This window comes from Rhinolophus ferrumequinum, chromosome 3, assembly GCF_004115265.2.
Source record: "Rhinolophus ferrumequinum isolate MPI-CBG mRhiFer1 chromosome 3, mRhiFer1_v1.p, whole genome shotgun sequence".
Taxonomy (NCBI): Eukaryota; Metazoa; Chordata; class Mammalia; order Chiroptera; family Rhinolophidae; genus Rhinolophus; species Rhinolophus ferrumequinum.
The window spans coordinates 90,400,839-90,417,196 of NC_046286.1; the positions used below are offsets into that span (position 1 = coordinate 90,400,839).

A 16,358-nucleotide genomic window follows, 5' to 3' on the forward strand; every position below is an offset into this window, starting at 1 on the left:
TACCAGAAGATGCTATGTTAGACCCTAATTAAATAGATAAGAGATAAGTGGAGTTTTCACAAATAATTCTTGTATTTCTGCAAAATCTGCTCTAACTTTTAGTTAACTCTCAACATAGCACCATAAAACTACAGATAATAAAAAAGGACAAACCACTGAGCAGAACTCAAAATGGACCGTAATAGCATGAAGTTATGGAACTCCCTTACATATGTGAGGAAAACATGTTTCCTATTACCCATAAATAAGGACAAATGGTGCTATTAGCATAGATTGCCTCCTTAGAGCTTAAAAGAGGCTAAGAGGGAGAAGCTTGGCAAGGATTCTGACCCAGCAGATTGTTAAGAAGGGAGTTGGTTCCTGATGAATTTTAATAACACTCTAAGTTCCCACAATGGATGGAGCAGCCAGCTCTCTGTTACATACTCCACCTCTGTGATTACCTGCCAAATGCTTACTGTGGACCTGCAAAGATGAGTTACTCCAGAGCAAGTGGGTTATAACTCCATGACACTGTTTGTGCCAGATCAATAAGAAAGGCAAAGGCACACGTCAAGCCGCCTTTGTTTTCTCTCCGTAGAGAAACAAAGAGCCCCACAGTTCAGCTGAGTGTTACTAACTAGTCCTCAGCATCACTTAAACACACCAATGATTGTCCTCATTTGTTTTTCACATACACCATAATTTTTTGAAATCCAAATTAGCTAAAATGCAATTGATTTTCAGGGAATTAAAAGTTTACCATAATTACCATCAATTTACAGGGAGCATGGTGTTCTTGTTATATAACTGTGGAATTTCTCTCTTAATAATAGTTTGTGATGCTGTATTTAGAAAGAAAAATGTCCGTATTATTCACATATGTTAAAACTAGGTGGGTTTAAGCAATAGAAATTCAACTAATAATAACAGTGATAGTAACATACTCTGGATTAAATGATCCTTTCTTCTTTTCCATCCTACAGAGGAGTTAATTTACATTTTAATAAACTAAATAGCAAATAATACAGAGGAGCATATGTTTCTGTGATACGAGCAGAGAAAACTTTGTAGGGAAAGTGAAAAATACAGTCAGAGGAAACAAACTCTCAGACCCTAGCCTCAAGCACAGACAAGTCTAGACTATTATAAATCTTATCACAAATTCTCTCTGGAAAAGCATTTAAAAAATTTAACAGTTCAGTCCTTCAAGAAAAACCGAGGGCATTTTAGTTCTCTGAGGTCATCATTTTTAAAATGACCTGATTCATCCTCTTTCAATTAAGTTAATACGTGGGTCATTTAAAGGAACATGCATTTCATATTCTTCGCTTGATATTTTGACAATATAAAATAATTACAGCCCTTTCTATTTCAATATGAATTGAGATTGTATCAAATTATTTATTGAGTATGTAACGCTATCAGATAAAAAGAGGCAGTGGAGAGCTCCAAATGCTAAGAAATCAGAAGAATATTTTCTCCAGGGACAGTTATGTTTACCAGTGTCTTCCAAAATACTTCTTTGTTTTATGATGTGATAGAAGAATACTTGTTTTGTTTCTTTTTAATTTGAAGCTAATGCCGAGTGTCTAGATTTTAAAAGGCAGCATAACTAGACATGCATAATGATGGGGTTATATTAATGAAATAGAACAGGCATCCACAAAACACTCTATTGACTCTATTGGAATTCAACATTCTTTCAATCTATTTTCTATATTTTCCACTTTGGACATTCAAACTAGGACAATATTATTAAAAACTCAGAATAAATAAACATAAAAGTGCTTGTATTTGCTAATAAATGTCTTGTCTGTTATGGAGCTATTAGAGTAGTTGGGTATGGCTGCTACTTGCATGCACAGTGCTGCTTGGCAGGGACCAGATCCAGCTCTGGAGGCCACTACCTCTGTCCTTGCTGTGTGACCTTGAATTCAAATCCCTGGGATTTCAGTGGGACAGTCAGTATACTGCCTTCCCAAATTTGGGTCGAACTGAGAAATAGACCCAGGAATCAAACAGATGGAGATAGAATATGTTTTATCAGTAATAGGATTGTATACACCGAAGACAGAAGAATTTATAAAAAAAAATATAATGTAATTCTATTTACTTATTATAAGTAAATTTAGTAAGTTTGCAGGATACAAGGCCAAAATACAAATATCAATAGTGTTTCTATATACTGGCCACAAATAATATTTTAAAATGTCAAAGACAATAGTTGTAGTAGCACCATAAAAAGCAAATACTTAAAATCTGTACACTGAAAAATGACAAAACATTGCTGGGATAAATTATGGATGCTCTAAATAAGTGAAAGCATCTGGAAATGCTCAACATCATGACCGTGTACAAATGGACATGGACATGTACATAGGTAAACATTTGTTGACCTGTACCGTAAAGATTTCTGCACTTTACCATATATAGGCTAAACCTCAATGAAAAAGTTTTCGAAAGTTAACAACAACAAAAAAAGACAAACAAAAAGCTATACTGGCTTAGAGACATGGATTAGACATGTGGTCACAATAGACTTTTCAATGGTTGACCCCAAAACTAGGTAGATTAACCTATCTTGCCAACTGGCATAGCTGGGGAACTACAGCCCACGTTTACCAAAGGCTGAAGAACCAACCAGTACCCTTGCGTACTGTTAAGTGTCGGCTCCAAATGAGAGGTAAATGGCTGAGCTGAGCATGCCCACTTTCTTTTTCTCAATACACCAATAAAATGAATCCTCTTCTCTTCCCATTAGGTAAGATAAAAGGCCTGTGGTGCTTCTCTATATGAGTCTCTTCACAAAACAAGCATTAATTGAAGGGGAAGTAGGGCATTTCTCTCCAGTCCTGACCTCTCTGTGCTTTAGTCTTCTCTCCTTTGTAAAATGGTGATAATAGAACCTATCTCACCCAGTTGTGTAAGGATTCCAACAGATAATATATGCGAATGGCTTTGCCAAGTACCAATAAATGTGGAATTGGTGAAGCAAAGCATAACAGCTTTAGAGAGGGAAGAGATCTTCAGGAAGATAATCTGATCCACTTGTGGTAATTTTTTAGATTAGGAAACTGAGACCCAAGGAGGTCTGGACTCTTGTCCAAGTTCCATGGCTTGTTGGAAATGTACTGTTGACATATTATAGCGGGGCGGCCTCCAGGTCCCAGGTGTTCATGTGCCTTGTCCAGAGTTCTTTCTGCTGAATCACTATGCTGAAGAGCCGTGGTAAGTGGCAGTGGATAAAACTGCTGACCCTCCTCCCATCGCTCCGGATCAACGTGAATTTCCTGTTTTCAGAAGGGACACAGTCGAAACCTATCTCCAGGGAGGCCGTGCGTGTTGCTGCACTCAGGCAACAATTTACAGCCCTTGTTGTGCTTTCCCAACAAGAACGAGATTACTATTTTAGAATCAAGGTAGCTATTTGCACAATCCACTGTGAAGTAGTTAGACAGGTATTCTTTTGAAAGTAAATAAACACAGTCAACTACAATTATTTGATTCCATTTAGTATATGAGAAAAGGTAATGGTTTAATGATACCCTAGTGGTCCGTAACAGTTAATGCACCACAGAAAATGAAGCATAAAATCCCCTTCTCACTAAGAACTCTGAAACTAGTGTTATGAAAGGCCCTAACCCCCAGGGGATTCAAATGTTTTCACTGTCCCACCAAGTGACAGTAGTAATAGTTTGGATGCTCTAGTCACTCACCGGTTATGAAATATAGGATGACATGAAATCCTGTGATGTATTCTGTTGATTCAGTGATAGATTCTTGTGACATTATCTGGGACACTTGCTATGGCAATAAAATGGTCCTATAAAGGCCAGATGGTTTTCTAACTCTGTCACATGTTCTCAAATGCTAGCTCATCCCGAGCTGCGCCAGTAGCTTGGGGGTTCTTACTGATGGCAGCACCCCTTTCATGTGCAGACCCAGTGGACAGGCTGGCAGGGTAGGGAAGTACCTGGGCTCCCCTAAGACCGACGCAAACACAGAAGTTCTTGGTGTTTCTGTTGGAAATGGTGTGAGTTACAAATATTCCCTGAAAGCATGTGCCTGGCCTCCTGGCTCTCCATATGATAAATACTAACAGGATGGGCTTCTTTGCCATAATTTGCCATGGATAGAGTACAGGCTGGTGCTTCCAAGTCAGCGAGACAGCTGTGCACATCTGGACCAATCCCAGGGAGAAGCCCCAAACCAGCTTGAGGATGATACCAGAGCACAGCAGGATGCCCTGTCTTCAGTCACAAGAAATGCACCTCCTCTGTAGATTTCTATATCTGCTCCCATGGTGCCACTGACGTAACAAGTTTGAGGGCCCAGGGGTCATCTGGATACCACTGCTCTTTCCTCACTTGTACCTGGCAAGATGAATGTCTCTTTGGCAGGATTATCATGAGCTCATTATGTGACTCTTGTATGTAACAAATACAAAAAATAATAGCTAGTATTATTAATGTGTTTATTTCCCATTAAAATTAGGTTCATGTAAAGTTGTTAAAATTAATAATTTCTACTGATTATTTATTTTTTGTATCTACATATATATACGAAACACATGTATATGTATGTATACATATGCGTACATAAATGTGTATATATATTTGCATGTGTTATGGATGTTATTATATGTTATTATCTATATATAATATAGATAGATATAAATCTCACCCACAATAACATCAGTAAATACATAAAGAGGGCAGCATGGATGGAGAAATGTCACCATTGAACTAATTTGCCTTGTTTACACCTGTGTGTCCAGAATAATTATTAACATCACTTTCAAAAGTGACCCAGTTTGGACAATAAGTTATGTAATCACCCTAAATAAGGATCAAAAGGAAAACATTGATCTCAGAGAAAGCCAAGAACAGTTACCGTCTCAATGCTGATGAATAACACATCCACTAGACAACTACGACTGAAGAAATTTGTACTGGAGACACCAACACAAATTTTAAAATATATAATAATTCCTTAATAGCGGTTATCAAAGCAAACACAACAACAAACTCAGTGTTCATAAGGCTTGTCCCAAATAGAGAATTTTCCATTTGGTAAAGTACACTCGGTGTTTATTCTCATATTTTCCTATGAGAATTTGCTCCTGGGTTGACACTGATAGTTGCAACTTGAAGTGGATGGTTTTAGTATTGACGAGAACCCTTGAGGTGGCTGCTGCAGTGAAGGTTATTTTACCACTCAATTTTTGTCTGTTTGACTTTTCTTTCTTTCTTTAAGTCCTGCTAATTTCTCCAATTCTAGCACCTTTAACATTTAGCTCCCACCATTGGAGATTTTGAACAGTCTTTAAAGGCTTGTTTAAAACTTATCAGACAGATGGCATTAATTTATCTCTTTTATAGTCTAATATAAAAGAGAGGGAAAGCAAACTAACATTAAGAGCCAGGGTTCTGGGTGACAGACGTATGTTACCCTGTTTCAGTGACTTTGCAGTTTTTGCAAGAAGGATGTTTGCTTTCTCTTTTACATAACTTTCTATGCTTATGATCTCTCAGAAAATGTCCTTTATTCAATTGGGAAAATATTACTTTAGCAAATCACACTTAATAACTTCCTATTAAGCAACGTTGGAAGCTTGGTTAAATTGAATCCCCCTCGCCTTCAGTCTGCCCTGGGTCACTCTTGGGTAGATACACGTGTATCTTTTTCACATTTTCAACTGTATCTATTAATAAATGGATTAGCCTTGCAGTAGACTTCTTTAGAAATGTCTTCTTTCATATCAAGCTCAACAACAAAGTCAAAATTCCTTACCATTTATTCTAAATACTCTAAGTTCTCAAACTTCCTAAATGTTTTCTGCTACTCTCCAGCCTGGAACCTGTTTTAGGCTGGAACAAAGCAGTCAGCTGGCGAGGCGGCTGAGAGCCTCATGGTGTTTTCAACCCCATAAGCAGCTGAACTCGCCAACTTTCCCAACTTCTAGGACCTTGAGCATCCATCACATAGACCCCTCACTATCAGTCAAGGGAAGGACTGAAAGCCCACTTCAGAGAGAAGCAAAGTTCTAGAACTAAGTATAAAGTCTCAGAATTATGCCAGTGGTGTGTTCCAAATCTATTTTATTTTCCAAACCCGTTACCTTTATTTCAGCAAACCCAATTGGTCCCTGAATTTCTCATCCATATGTAAATCCTAAAGTTTAGACTTCTGATATGGAATTCATATCTAATACAATACTGTTCTTGTGAGACTATCTGGCAATTGGGGAACTTTTAATCGCATGTGACACGCGTAGAAATGGGTTTTTGAAATTCACTGGTAAAAGCAAAAGGCTAAAATTAAATGTGTATTATAACTTTTCCATCAAGAAATATTTTACCTGAGTTTCTAATAAGTAGCAAATCTGATTCAAATATGTGTGTACTATAAACCTTATGTAAGAAGAGATTCATACTACCTAGCTCTCCTTCTTACTCTAGGTTTTTATGGCCCTAGAGATGATAAAATTAGTGGGGTCATCCAAAGAAAATATCAGAGTATAGATAATGCACAAACTGTTTTACTGTGAATTGTGGATTGTCGTAGAAGAGGATGTCAAACATGTTTTTTCCTGGACTGTGATATAGGGAGACTTTTCATATAAGTCTCTGTGAACCAAGAGGGAATAAGAGTTATTTCCATTCTCCTTAAGGATTTTCTTGCAATATTTGAAAATTCTTTTTTTTTTCACCTCTATGAAGTTTGTTTTGTATGTTATAAAACCATTATTGAATTCAGAAAATAAAACTGAATAAACTATCTGCAGATAGAATATACGAGAGCTAATCACAAGTACAGAGCTTGGGCTGGCTCTCCCTTCCTCTGAGAGGCCTGAAAATCATTTGAGAATTAAACATGCAGGCTTAGACGTCACTATGCAGCCTTGGTAGTGATCTGTTTTTATGTTCCAGGCAATGAAAGCTTAGAAGAAAACTATGTCCAGGACAGTAAGATGGGGTTTGTCATCAACGCCATCTACGCCATGGCACACGGGCTGCAGAACATGCACCAAGCTCTCTGCCCTGGCCACGTGGGCCTCTGCGACGCCATGAAGCCTATCGACGGCAGCAAACTCCTGGACTTCCTCATCAAGTCCACATTCATCGGTGTGTCGGGAGAGGAAGTGTGGTTTGATGACAAAGGAGATGCTCCTGGAAGGTAAGGCAGCCTTTTCCATAGTGGATCCAACTGACCTGTGAGGCCTCCTGAGCCAGACAGATGGCAACTCTGGCTCCTTTGGGTTCCATGGTTTCTGGGTGGCCTGAGGAGAGATACAACGAGGAAACTACAGATACAGGGCTCATGTTAGACGGCAATGACATGTTAAAACGTTGAAAACCATATTGGTAAACACTCTCCCCCCTGCATCCTGCCAGTGCCACCCCCCTGCCCAGTTATCACCTCAGAACACTGGGGACCTCCCCGCAAAGCCGAGAAACCAAAGAGACTGCACCTGACCAGCAGGACCCTCGCAGGTACTGCCAGCTCCAGGCCAGCACCCTTCTTATTGATTGGTCCCAAATGCCATCCTCGTTGTGAAATATTTTAATATTATGCCTGGTTAAAGAGGTTCACATATGACGAGAACAACGTCCTACACATGTATCCCTTTTTCTCAGGCTAACTTATGTTCCTCTTGGAACATGAAAAAAAAAAAGAATTTTCTTTCTGTCTTTGAGTCTGTATGGCTTCCCAAGAAGTAATCAAGAAGCAAAGGAAAATTAAACCTAACTAATATATACATCTATTTCCGCTAAGTCATTTGATATTCTTCAACACTTGCTTTATAACACCAGCTAGCTCATAGGTAATTGGTACGTAGAGAATGCTGTCAGTATCAAGAGTCGTTATTTTTGCTCATATGAATCGTCCCAGGCAAGGAATAATCAGAACAGTGAAATAAGAATTCAACCCGGCAACAGAAAGAAAAAGGCCCTCAGCTTGGCTGCTGCACAATACGCCCATCGTCTTTGTTTTCCCCCCTCATAAGCCCTGTTATCGTTCAGTATATGGTTTTGCAGAATGAGGGGGTTTAGGAAAGCATATGTCGTGTTAACATGGAACATCAAATCGTTTAATCTTCATTGCTATAGGTGTATCATTATCCTCTTTCACAGATGATAAAACTGAGTGTCAGAGAAACTAAGAAACTCACCTAAAAATCACGCAGGGAGTAGCTGGTCAAGGCAGCACTGTCTGAATCTTAGGCTCCCGATCTTTTTGCCACATCAAGCTCGCTGCCTTTTAGCTAATCCTGAAATTAGGCCAAGTTGCCGGCAGCATTCTTAAAGTCATTTCAAAAGTACTGTAGTTGACTATTTAGGAGGCACTGCTGTAAGACATTGTTAGAGACCCTAAATAATTCTCCATGCATCTCTTCCTTTCCTGTAAGCTTAAAGGTCCATGTTTGCAGAGTGCCTTGTGGGGCCTAAGTGGATTCTCCCTGTTAAAATCCAACAGCTCTAGGAAAGGTAAATGATAAGAGTAGTTGTTAGTAATTAGAATGATGAATTGAGGAGATTCCTTCCAAGCTGCCAGTTAGTTGGGAGCAGATTTAGGTCAAAATGTGAGCGGATGGTTGGGATAGTCCAGGAACCGGGCCTGGGGAAAGCCTCCAGGAGCTGAGCACCTTTGGAAGTGGAACCAGAAGGAACAGTGGGTCTGAGAGTCAGAACACTACTCTCCCTTTTACACCAATGGTTACAATGCTGCGTTCCACTGGAAACTCTAATAGGCTCTGCAAAGGATCGGATTTGGAATGGAAACCTTCCTGCATGATTGTGTGAGATAACACACATAAGGTGCCTAGCACAGGGCCAGATGCAATTTAGGTGGTCCACTGATAATATTTCCTCTTCTGCTCCCTATCTGTAAGTCATCCAAAATATAGGCACACAATTTCAGCTCGTTTCTCCTCCATCATTAGTTACCTATTTAAATCATGAGCTTCCCCCTGGGTCTCTTTTCAAGGATTAGTTCCTCATGCTTGAAATTGGTCATCTTAATCTGTGATCAGTTTCTGTTTCAACCACCTCCCTTGGCTTCCATTTCCCATCAGAACACCATTCATGCCTTGGACCCTCTTTTAATTATTTTAGTTAATCATCGTGCAAAATAAAATGAATGCATTGAGAGGATGTTGTAAAGCTGTGATTTACAGCATAAGGATATGCCAAATAAATGTCAACATACCCGGAAGGGACTCTGGGGTCCCGAAAAAGAGCGGCATTTATTAACACACACAGCCCGGGGAAGGCCTCTCTTTAGTAAATCGGTATTTTTCCCTTGGTGTCTTTCAGTATTTTTTTTTTTTTTTTTTTTTTTTGCCTCTGGCTTTTGGGAATTTTTAAAAAAATATGTTTTCATCCGAAAATATTGTAAGGGTTTTCAGTTTCTACATGCAAATGAAGTGTGAACTGACTACTCCTGTATGAAGAAATAAAAGTCTTAGGGAACTGATTTATAGGGAAACAATATTCTAAAGGTAGCAGTGCATTTAAACCTTCATTGAAAGTACGTAAGGAAGTTTAATAATGTAATATGGAGTAAAACCTAAACATTAAAAGACATGAAAAAGCAAACATTCACAGCAAGTTCTATAACCATGAGTTTAAAATAGAAAATTATTGGAGGTGTACATTAGTATGGGACTGAGCCGTCAGCCCACATTAATACCCACATACATGGACATTACTTAGACAGCTACTCTGTAGAACATTCTAGTATGTCTCCGCATCCAGGAAAGTAAGAACCTTTTCGTAGCCAAAAATCAGAATAGCCGGGAGATGAAGAATATGCTCCAGGTGTGCCATTTTCTCATCTCACTCTTGGTAAGGTGTGTTCACCAAGAAAAGTAGGGAAAAACTTCCTTCACTCTCCCAGTCTCCCCTTTCCCATTTAGGGGACTGTGTGTATAGAAAGTGCCAGAACCTGGCTGTAGAGAAGCCACTAGCTTCCCTATGGGTGACAAAACGCACTTGTACACTAAAAGCAGGAAGAAAAGCCAGTACAGGATTCAGTTGTCGAGATAAAGAACTGGGCCAGATACAGCCAACAGGTTTCAGATGCCAACTGAGAAGGCTTTGTGGTAGCTTCCTGCAGTGCTGAGCCAAGGATTCTGAATCTGAATCCTGTTTAGAAGGACTTCCAGTATGGATTGGGTAAGGAGAAGAGAGGAGGAAGAGAGCCGGAAGAGGAAGATGTGTTAGTTAATTGCCATCTATTTCTTTGGGTTGAATGCAAAGAGCAAGGGACCATGCTTCTCATATTCTAGTGCAGGAGGGTGGGACCTCTACACAGGTTGTACAGAACACAATCCCACTTCACAGAACCAGGAAGGGAGTGCATCTGGCATGCGTTTCTGGGAAACTGCCACAGGAGTTATAATTTACTTGGAGTAAATAGCAACATGCAGAGAAGACTGAGGAATGCCAGGGCAGTTTCAATGATGGAGTGATAAATGGCGATGCCAATACACAGATGTTCTTCAGTTTTCTTATGGTTATGGAAATAACCAGAGTATTTTAGGTCATTCGTAGAAATACACATTTGAATGATACAGTGATATTGCCTTACCTATGCATTTGTCCCAATTGTGAAATAGATTTTTTACATACCTTACATTAATAAATCCTCGCAAGCAGCCCAAGAGCCTTAAAGAGTTCAGTGACATTCCTAAGTAGTTCAACCTACTGTTATAATTTGTTAGGAAAGAGAATCTAGCTTACATATCCCAAGGCCAAGTCCTGTGTTGTTTCCATTGCACTGGGAGATGCTCTCCACTGCCCACTCTGAGAAAAGATGAGATCTGGCCCCCAGAACACACTCTGGCTGCAGGGAAGATTTCTAAATGTAGATTTTTGCCCTTGTGTAGCATTGCGGCATTTGAAATTTCTGATGTAGCTGATACCGATTACTTGGATTCAGAAATGTTTGTCCTAATCAGGGAAGAGACCAGTTTAAATGTCAATGCTCAAGACATTAAATCTCCAACATCCTTGCTAATTAAAGATGCATTTCTCAGATTTCTTGCTCTCTTAGCCCCTAAAATAGGCTTTGGTAGTGTTAAAACTCAACTCTTTCAATCCAATGTAATGAAAATAGCAACTGAATGTGAAAAAGAAAGTTGGAATAAAAGTAATCTAGTTAAGAAATTAATGTTCTCAAGAACTGCTACTTGTTCAAAAACATAACTTAGTGAACAATGATTTGAAGGAGAGGATGATCCACTCAGCACACATAGAATTTTTCTTTTTTTTTTTTGAGAATAAGCAGAGAGAAGGTATAAGAGTATTATCTTTCTTAGCAAATATGGAAAACACACAGACTGAAGAATGAAATGTAAGTTTTGGAAAAGCAGAGGAGACATGAGAAATACACTAAAATATTGACAGTAGCTGGCGTTAGGATGTAGGATGATTCTAGCATTCATGTCCCTTCCCTCGTTATTATCTATTTACCAAATGTCTCTGTTTCTCACATCATGTCCATATTCTCCAAGACACACGTGTTATTTTCTTCATAGATATGACATCATGAACCTGCAATACACTGAAGCTGATCGCTACGACTACGTACATGTTGGAACCTGGCACGAAGGGGTGTTGAACATTGATGACTACAAAATCCAGATGAACAAGAGTGGAATGGTGCGCTCTGTGTGCAGTGAGCCTTGTTTAAAGGGTCAAATTAAGGTGAGCCAGCCAAAAATGCATTCTTGGACGGTGTTCAGGAGGGCGTCCCCTGCCGGCACATAAATAGAGACATCTTTCTTAGACAAGACTGTTCAGAAAGGGTGGACCGGGCTTCCTGCCTTTGTGTTTGTGTTTAGCTGAAATGGAAAAGACAAGGAAAGATTAGGAAATGGAATAGGCAAACCATTTCAATGCTTAGAGTGGTCCTCACCTGAATTACAGTGATGAGCTGGGATCTTCACTACAACATAGAAAGCAAGGGGGTGAATAATCGAATTAAAAATTGAAACAGAAGTAGGCGTGGAAACCAAAACCAATGATACTGCTTAGTCATAGTGCTAGCTATTGTTAATGAAAGCAGAAGCTTAACGATGCTATATAAACATATAACTAAAATAAAAGAAGTTGAAATGAGGTAACACAGAAGCAGGGCTTCTCATGACTCCACCAAATTCTTTGATTTTCCTGAAACTAGTGTGTTTTCTAGCCAAGAGAGAGTCCTCACTTTCTAATTATTCTTAGATGTTTTTCAGCTTGGGGCAAGTGACTAACCATGATATTAGTGTACACACAAGAGTGGAGGAAATAAACATCAAATATTGAGCATTTGGCTGGACATGCTAGGGAGAATTCTCCGCGAAGAAGGCATGGAAACAGAGCTCTCCGTATCCCATGCTATTTAAAACTGAACTGGATGATGTACTAGAAAATGGAGCATAGGGGAGTGATTGTGAACTGGCAGGAGTATAGGTTAAATGACCCAAAAGGTCTTTCCCTCTCTAATTTTCTGTGACTCATCTCTGGGAGCAGACAGACTGTCACACAAATGTCGCACAGCACAGCTGGAGCTGGAGCAGATCCTGTGTGAGGTTCTGGCTCTCTTGCCATGCTGCCGTGCCATTCTCAGGAGGGCGGAACCACCCACGTAGGGGAGATACCCAGATGAGTACACGTAGGGGACTTAGGGCAAGAGTCTAGTCGTGGGAAGAAGTGTTGGTGTGGAAACTGGAAAAGCCTTATCTTTACCAATAAAAGAAGGTGGAGGATTTGGAACCTGCAACATCTTTGGTGCGGAGGAAAGCTAGCCTGAGGTACTCAAACTCTCAGTGACACCAGCTGCTTTGAGGAAGACACAAACTTCTGAGACACTTCACTCTACTTTTAAATATCTTGTGCTCCCTCTGCAGATGTTATGTTAAAAATATTTAATCACTGTCAGGACAACTAACCAGTCAGAATGGAGTCCATTCCAGTGCTGTGACAGGGTACTGGAAGCCTCCTGTCACGCCCACAGTTAATCCTTGAGCTGTTGGATCATGGGAAGATTTGGGTGAGGGGTCCTGCAAAGCTGGGGTAGTATGGGACATTCAGGATGCTTGAAGATGCCATTAGATTTTAGTCAGTGATGAAGTATTTTAGTAGTGTAAGCATGGCTCCAGCCAAACCAGTGTTTATGACTGTATGTTAGCATGGCTTCTCCCCAAGAATTCATTCCGATTCTCGTCCTGATGGAATTCTTTCACATGAGACTGTCTGTTGGTATGTAGGAATGTATCTTCTGAAATCCAGAGGCCCAAAACTTCCCCTTCTCATGAGATGCCAGACCACTGGATTCTGCTTTTGTCATCTTTTCTGGATAATGGGGAAAGTAGGACATCTGAGACTTAAACTTATGTGATGGGGATAATACAGAAGCCCCGGGCTTATGCACTTCTGTGACCCAAAGGATGTCACATGTTTGGCTCAGGCCTCCCTTCTAGTGTGGGTGGTAGCACTGAAACAATAGCTATGGAACAGTTCATGAAAATACAAAGTTGGGTTTTTCAGAGTATAAGAAAAAAACAAAAAACAAAAAACCCTAGAAAGAGAAAACAGATTATCCCAAAGATTTACCGCGCTCCAGCACCCTTTCACAATTCCCTCTGAATACTCTGGTTTCTGGCAGGCCATGAATGGGGGCTCAAATACCATGTGTGTCCCCATTTGTGACTTCCAGAAGAAAGACATCCCCCACCCGCCTGCCCCAGGTTCAGAGGAAAGGCTGTCTGCATACATCTCTGTGCCCAGATACTGAAGTATTTCTGGCATCACGTTTGCATTACGCCTATGCAGTTTTACTGAAGGAGGTTGCAGAAATCATTGCTGAGTTGTTACAGAGCATTCTCTATACATGCAAATCTCTTTGGGCACAAGTTTAGAAATATTGTGTACCCTGCAGGAGGAAAGTAGCACCTGGAGTGGAAATGAGAGGGGGATGTTTGTTTGTTTCCCATAAGTACCCTGGGGAGTATGGAAACAAATTAAATCTGAATCTCATTTCCCAAATAACCACACTCATATTCTTATACCATTAATTTGCCATCTACCTGGCCCAGGATGCAGGGAGTCAGATCTCTCAGAAGCCACTGCAAAGATGGGAAAGAGGCACCTTACAAGGCAATTGTAGCACTTGCACTTGTATTAACTGGGAAGTATAAGCTTTAGGAAAGGAGTATTCATCTTAAATATCAAATGTCATTTAAAATGCCAAATATCAACTGCCATCTAAAATAACCATTTGACTTCTTTTATGATAGCCCATAGAACTTTCTTATGGCAATTGCTTTGAACTAGTTAATATTCCAGTTTTCTTTTGTTATTGATTTTTAGAAATATAAATATAATAGCTTATAAGTATAATGTCACATGGAGGGAGAAGTTGATTTTAGCCATACCACAAACACAAGTAGATAAAATCAAACTTTGTGTCGTTGTGTGTTATATTAGTGAGGGTTCAGTCAGGAGAAAAATAACCCATGCCATGTGGTTTGACAGAGGACATTTAATATACAAAACTAGGTATAAAAGTAAAAGAGGGCACTGAAGCAAGTCAGAGATGAGCAACAGCAGGAATCACTCCCACCACTGCTGAGCCAGAGGGACACAGGGAAAAGTCACAGCTACACCCTGAGACACCCTCTGAAGTGGGTGGAAATCATGGCTTCTTCCTCCTTCTCTTCCAGTCCTTCCATCTTGCCAACCCTCTCAGAACGTAGTCGGCAAGAAAGCCTAGACAATATAATTCACAGGTACTTAGCTCAGGTTCCATTGAACCCTTTAAGCCAAGCAACGCTTAAGTGCTAGTGCATTATTGGGAGATAGAATCCCAGAGGTGCAAGAGTGAGAGGAAAAGGGAAGTGAGACATGGCAGGAAAACACTACCACCACCACCACCACAACCACCACCACCACCACCACCACCACCACCACCACTACCACCACCAATAGGATGCATTATTGAGAAGGATGCTGTTTCACTGAGCATAACTAGTCACTCAGCCTCACAAAGATCCCTGGACAGGCCACTCAAACTATCTACTGAAGCAAGGAGGGTAGGAGAATGGATGCACTTGTGCCATCCTATTTTTTGCTTCCTGTGGTGAAAGTTTGCTCACTAGAAGTAACATTCCCTTTAGGCAGCTACTGGGAAGCCAGTGTCTACGTTCTATTACATGGTCCTACTTCAGATTTGGAAGCAGTGTCGGGAGCAGATGCCTCTGTGGGTCCTCTGTCTGGTCCCACCAGGGCTCCTGCTGTGGTTAATGCAATGGAGGTAGTTCTGGAATCGGGTGCCTATTCCACAGGAGAGAGACAACTGGAGATGCCAGAAGATGGGGCAACAGTGATAGAGACTGAGGTAGGGTTCACAGAAGTGTCCAGAACTCTCCAAGAGCCAGTGGCCAAGGGCCTAGGAGACAGGTTAGGGGAAGAGGCTCTGCAGCAACATGTAAAAAGTGGACAGTGGATCTGCAAGCAAACAGCAAGAGCCTGGCACATGTGTTGTTCTCCCATACCAAGTCTGCCACTGTATTTCCTTGGTGTGTGAAGGGCAGGTAACAGGTAAGAAGGGGTAGGAAGACAAAGGAGGGGAACGTGAAAAGAAGAAGGGAGGCAATAGAGATTGGGGACTAACATTCATCAAGCATATTCTCGTGCAAATACTATAAAGGATGCTTTTCAGACATCATGTCAATTATCCCTTCAAACAACCTTTTAAAGCAGGGGGTGATAACTTACCCCCATTTTATAAATGAGGAATCTGAGACCCAGAGGGGTAGAGTCATTGGCTCCAAGCTTTCTCAGTAGAAAGTGCCTGAGTTTGGCTTGAAGCCAACCCCAATCTCTTATCATCCCACAACCACATGTTATTCAACTATGTCTCATTATATGAACTGGCATGTTTCCTACAAATGCAAATTTCAATTGCTAAGCCTTAGTTTCTCAATAGTTCACAATAAAATTATAAACAGAGGTCTCCATTTAAAATGCTGGGGGACCAGAATCTAGAATTAAGGAAACAATATTTGTGAAGGCGTTGGGAGAGTTTGATAGAGACAAAGAAACCAGCAGAGAAGTCAAGGGAAAAGGATCCTGCCAATTGTTTTCGCTGGCGTTCTTTCTCTTCTCCTCTCTTCTCTTATATTTTTTTCTACCTCTATGTTGTTCTTTGGATTCTTTACTCCAAAATGATGGCTTTGGAGCTGGAAGTTTGGGCATGGAGAGTGGAGAAATTGTTACTTCCTCCTATTTTCTCATCTGGCCAATCTGACAGGTGAATTCTGGAGACATTAAGTGAACATGGAATGTATCATAAATGGTTTCTCATTGCACATGCCATAGTAT

At 40.4% G+C, this 16,358-nt stretch overlaps 1 protein-coding gene across 6 annotated transcripts in view; it reads left to right on the plus strand.

The window, feature by feature from the left end:
- The window catches only part of GRM1 (glutamate metabotropic receptor 1), a 344,263-nt gene that overhangs the window by 270,616 nt on the left and 57,289 nt on the right, over positions 1 to 16,358 (plus strand). For all 6 annotated transcript variants that reach the window (XM_033102931.1, XM_033102929.1, XM_033102930.1 and 3 more), the window contains exons 5-6: positions 6,915 to 7,161; positions 11,528 to 11,696. In XM_033102931.1, the coding sequence (XP_032958822.1) occupies positions 6,915 to 7,161; positions 11,528 to 11,696 (416 nt within the window). The remainder of the gene's footprint in view (positions 1 to 6,914; positions 7,162 to 11,527; positions 11,697 to 16,358) is intronic.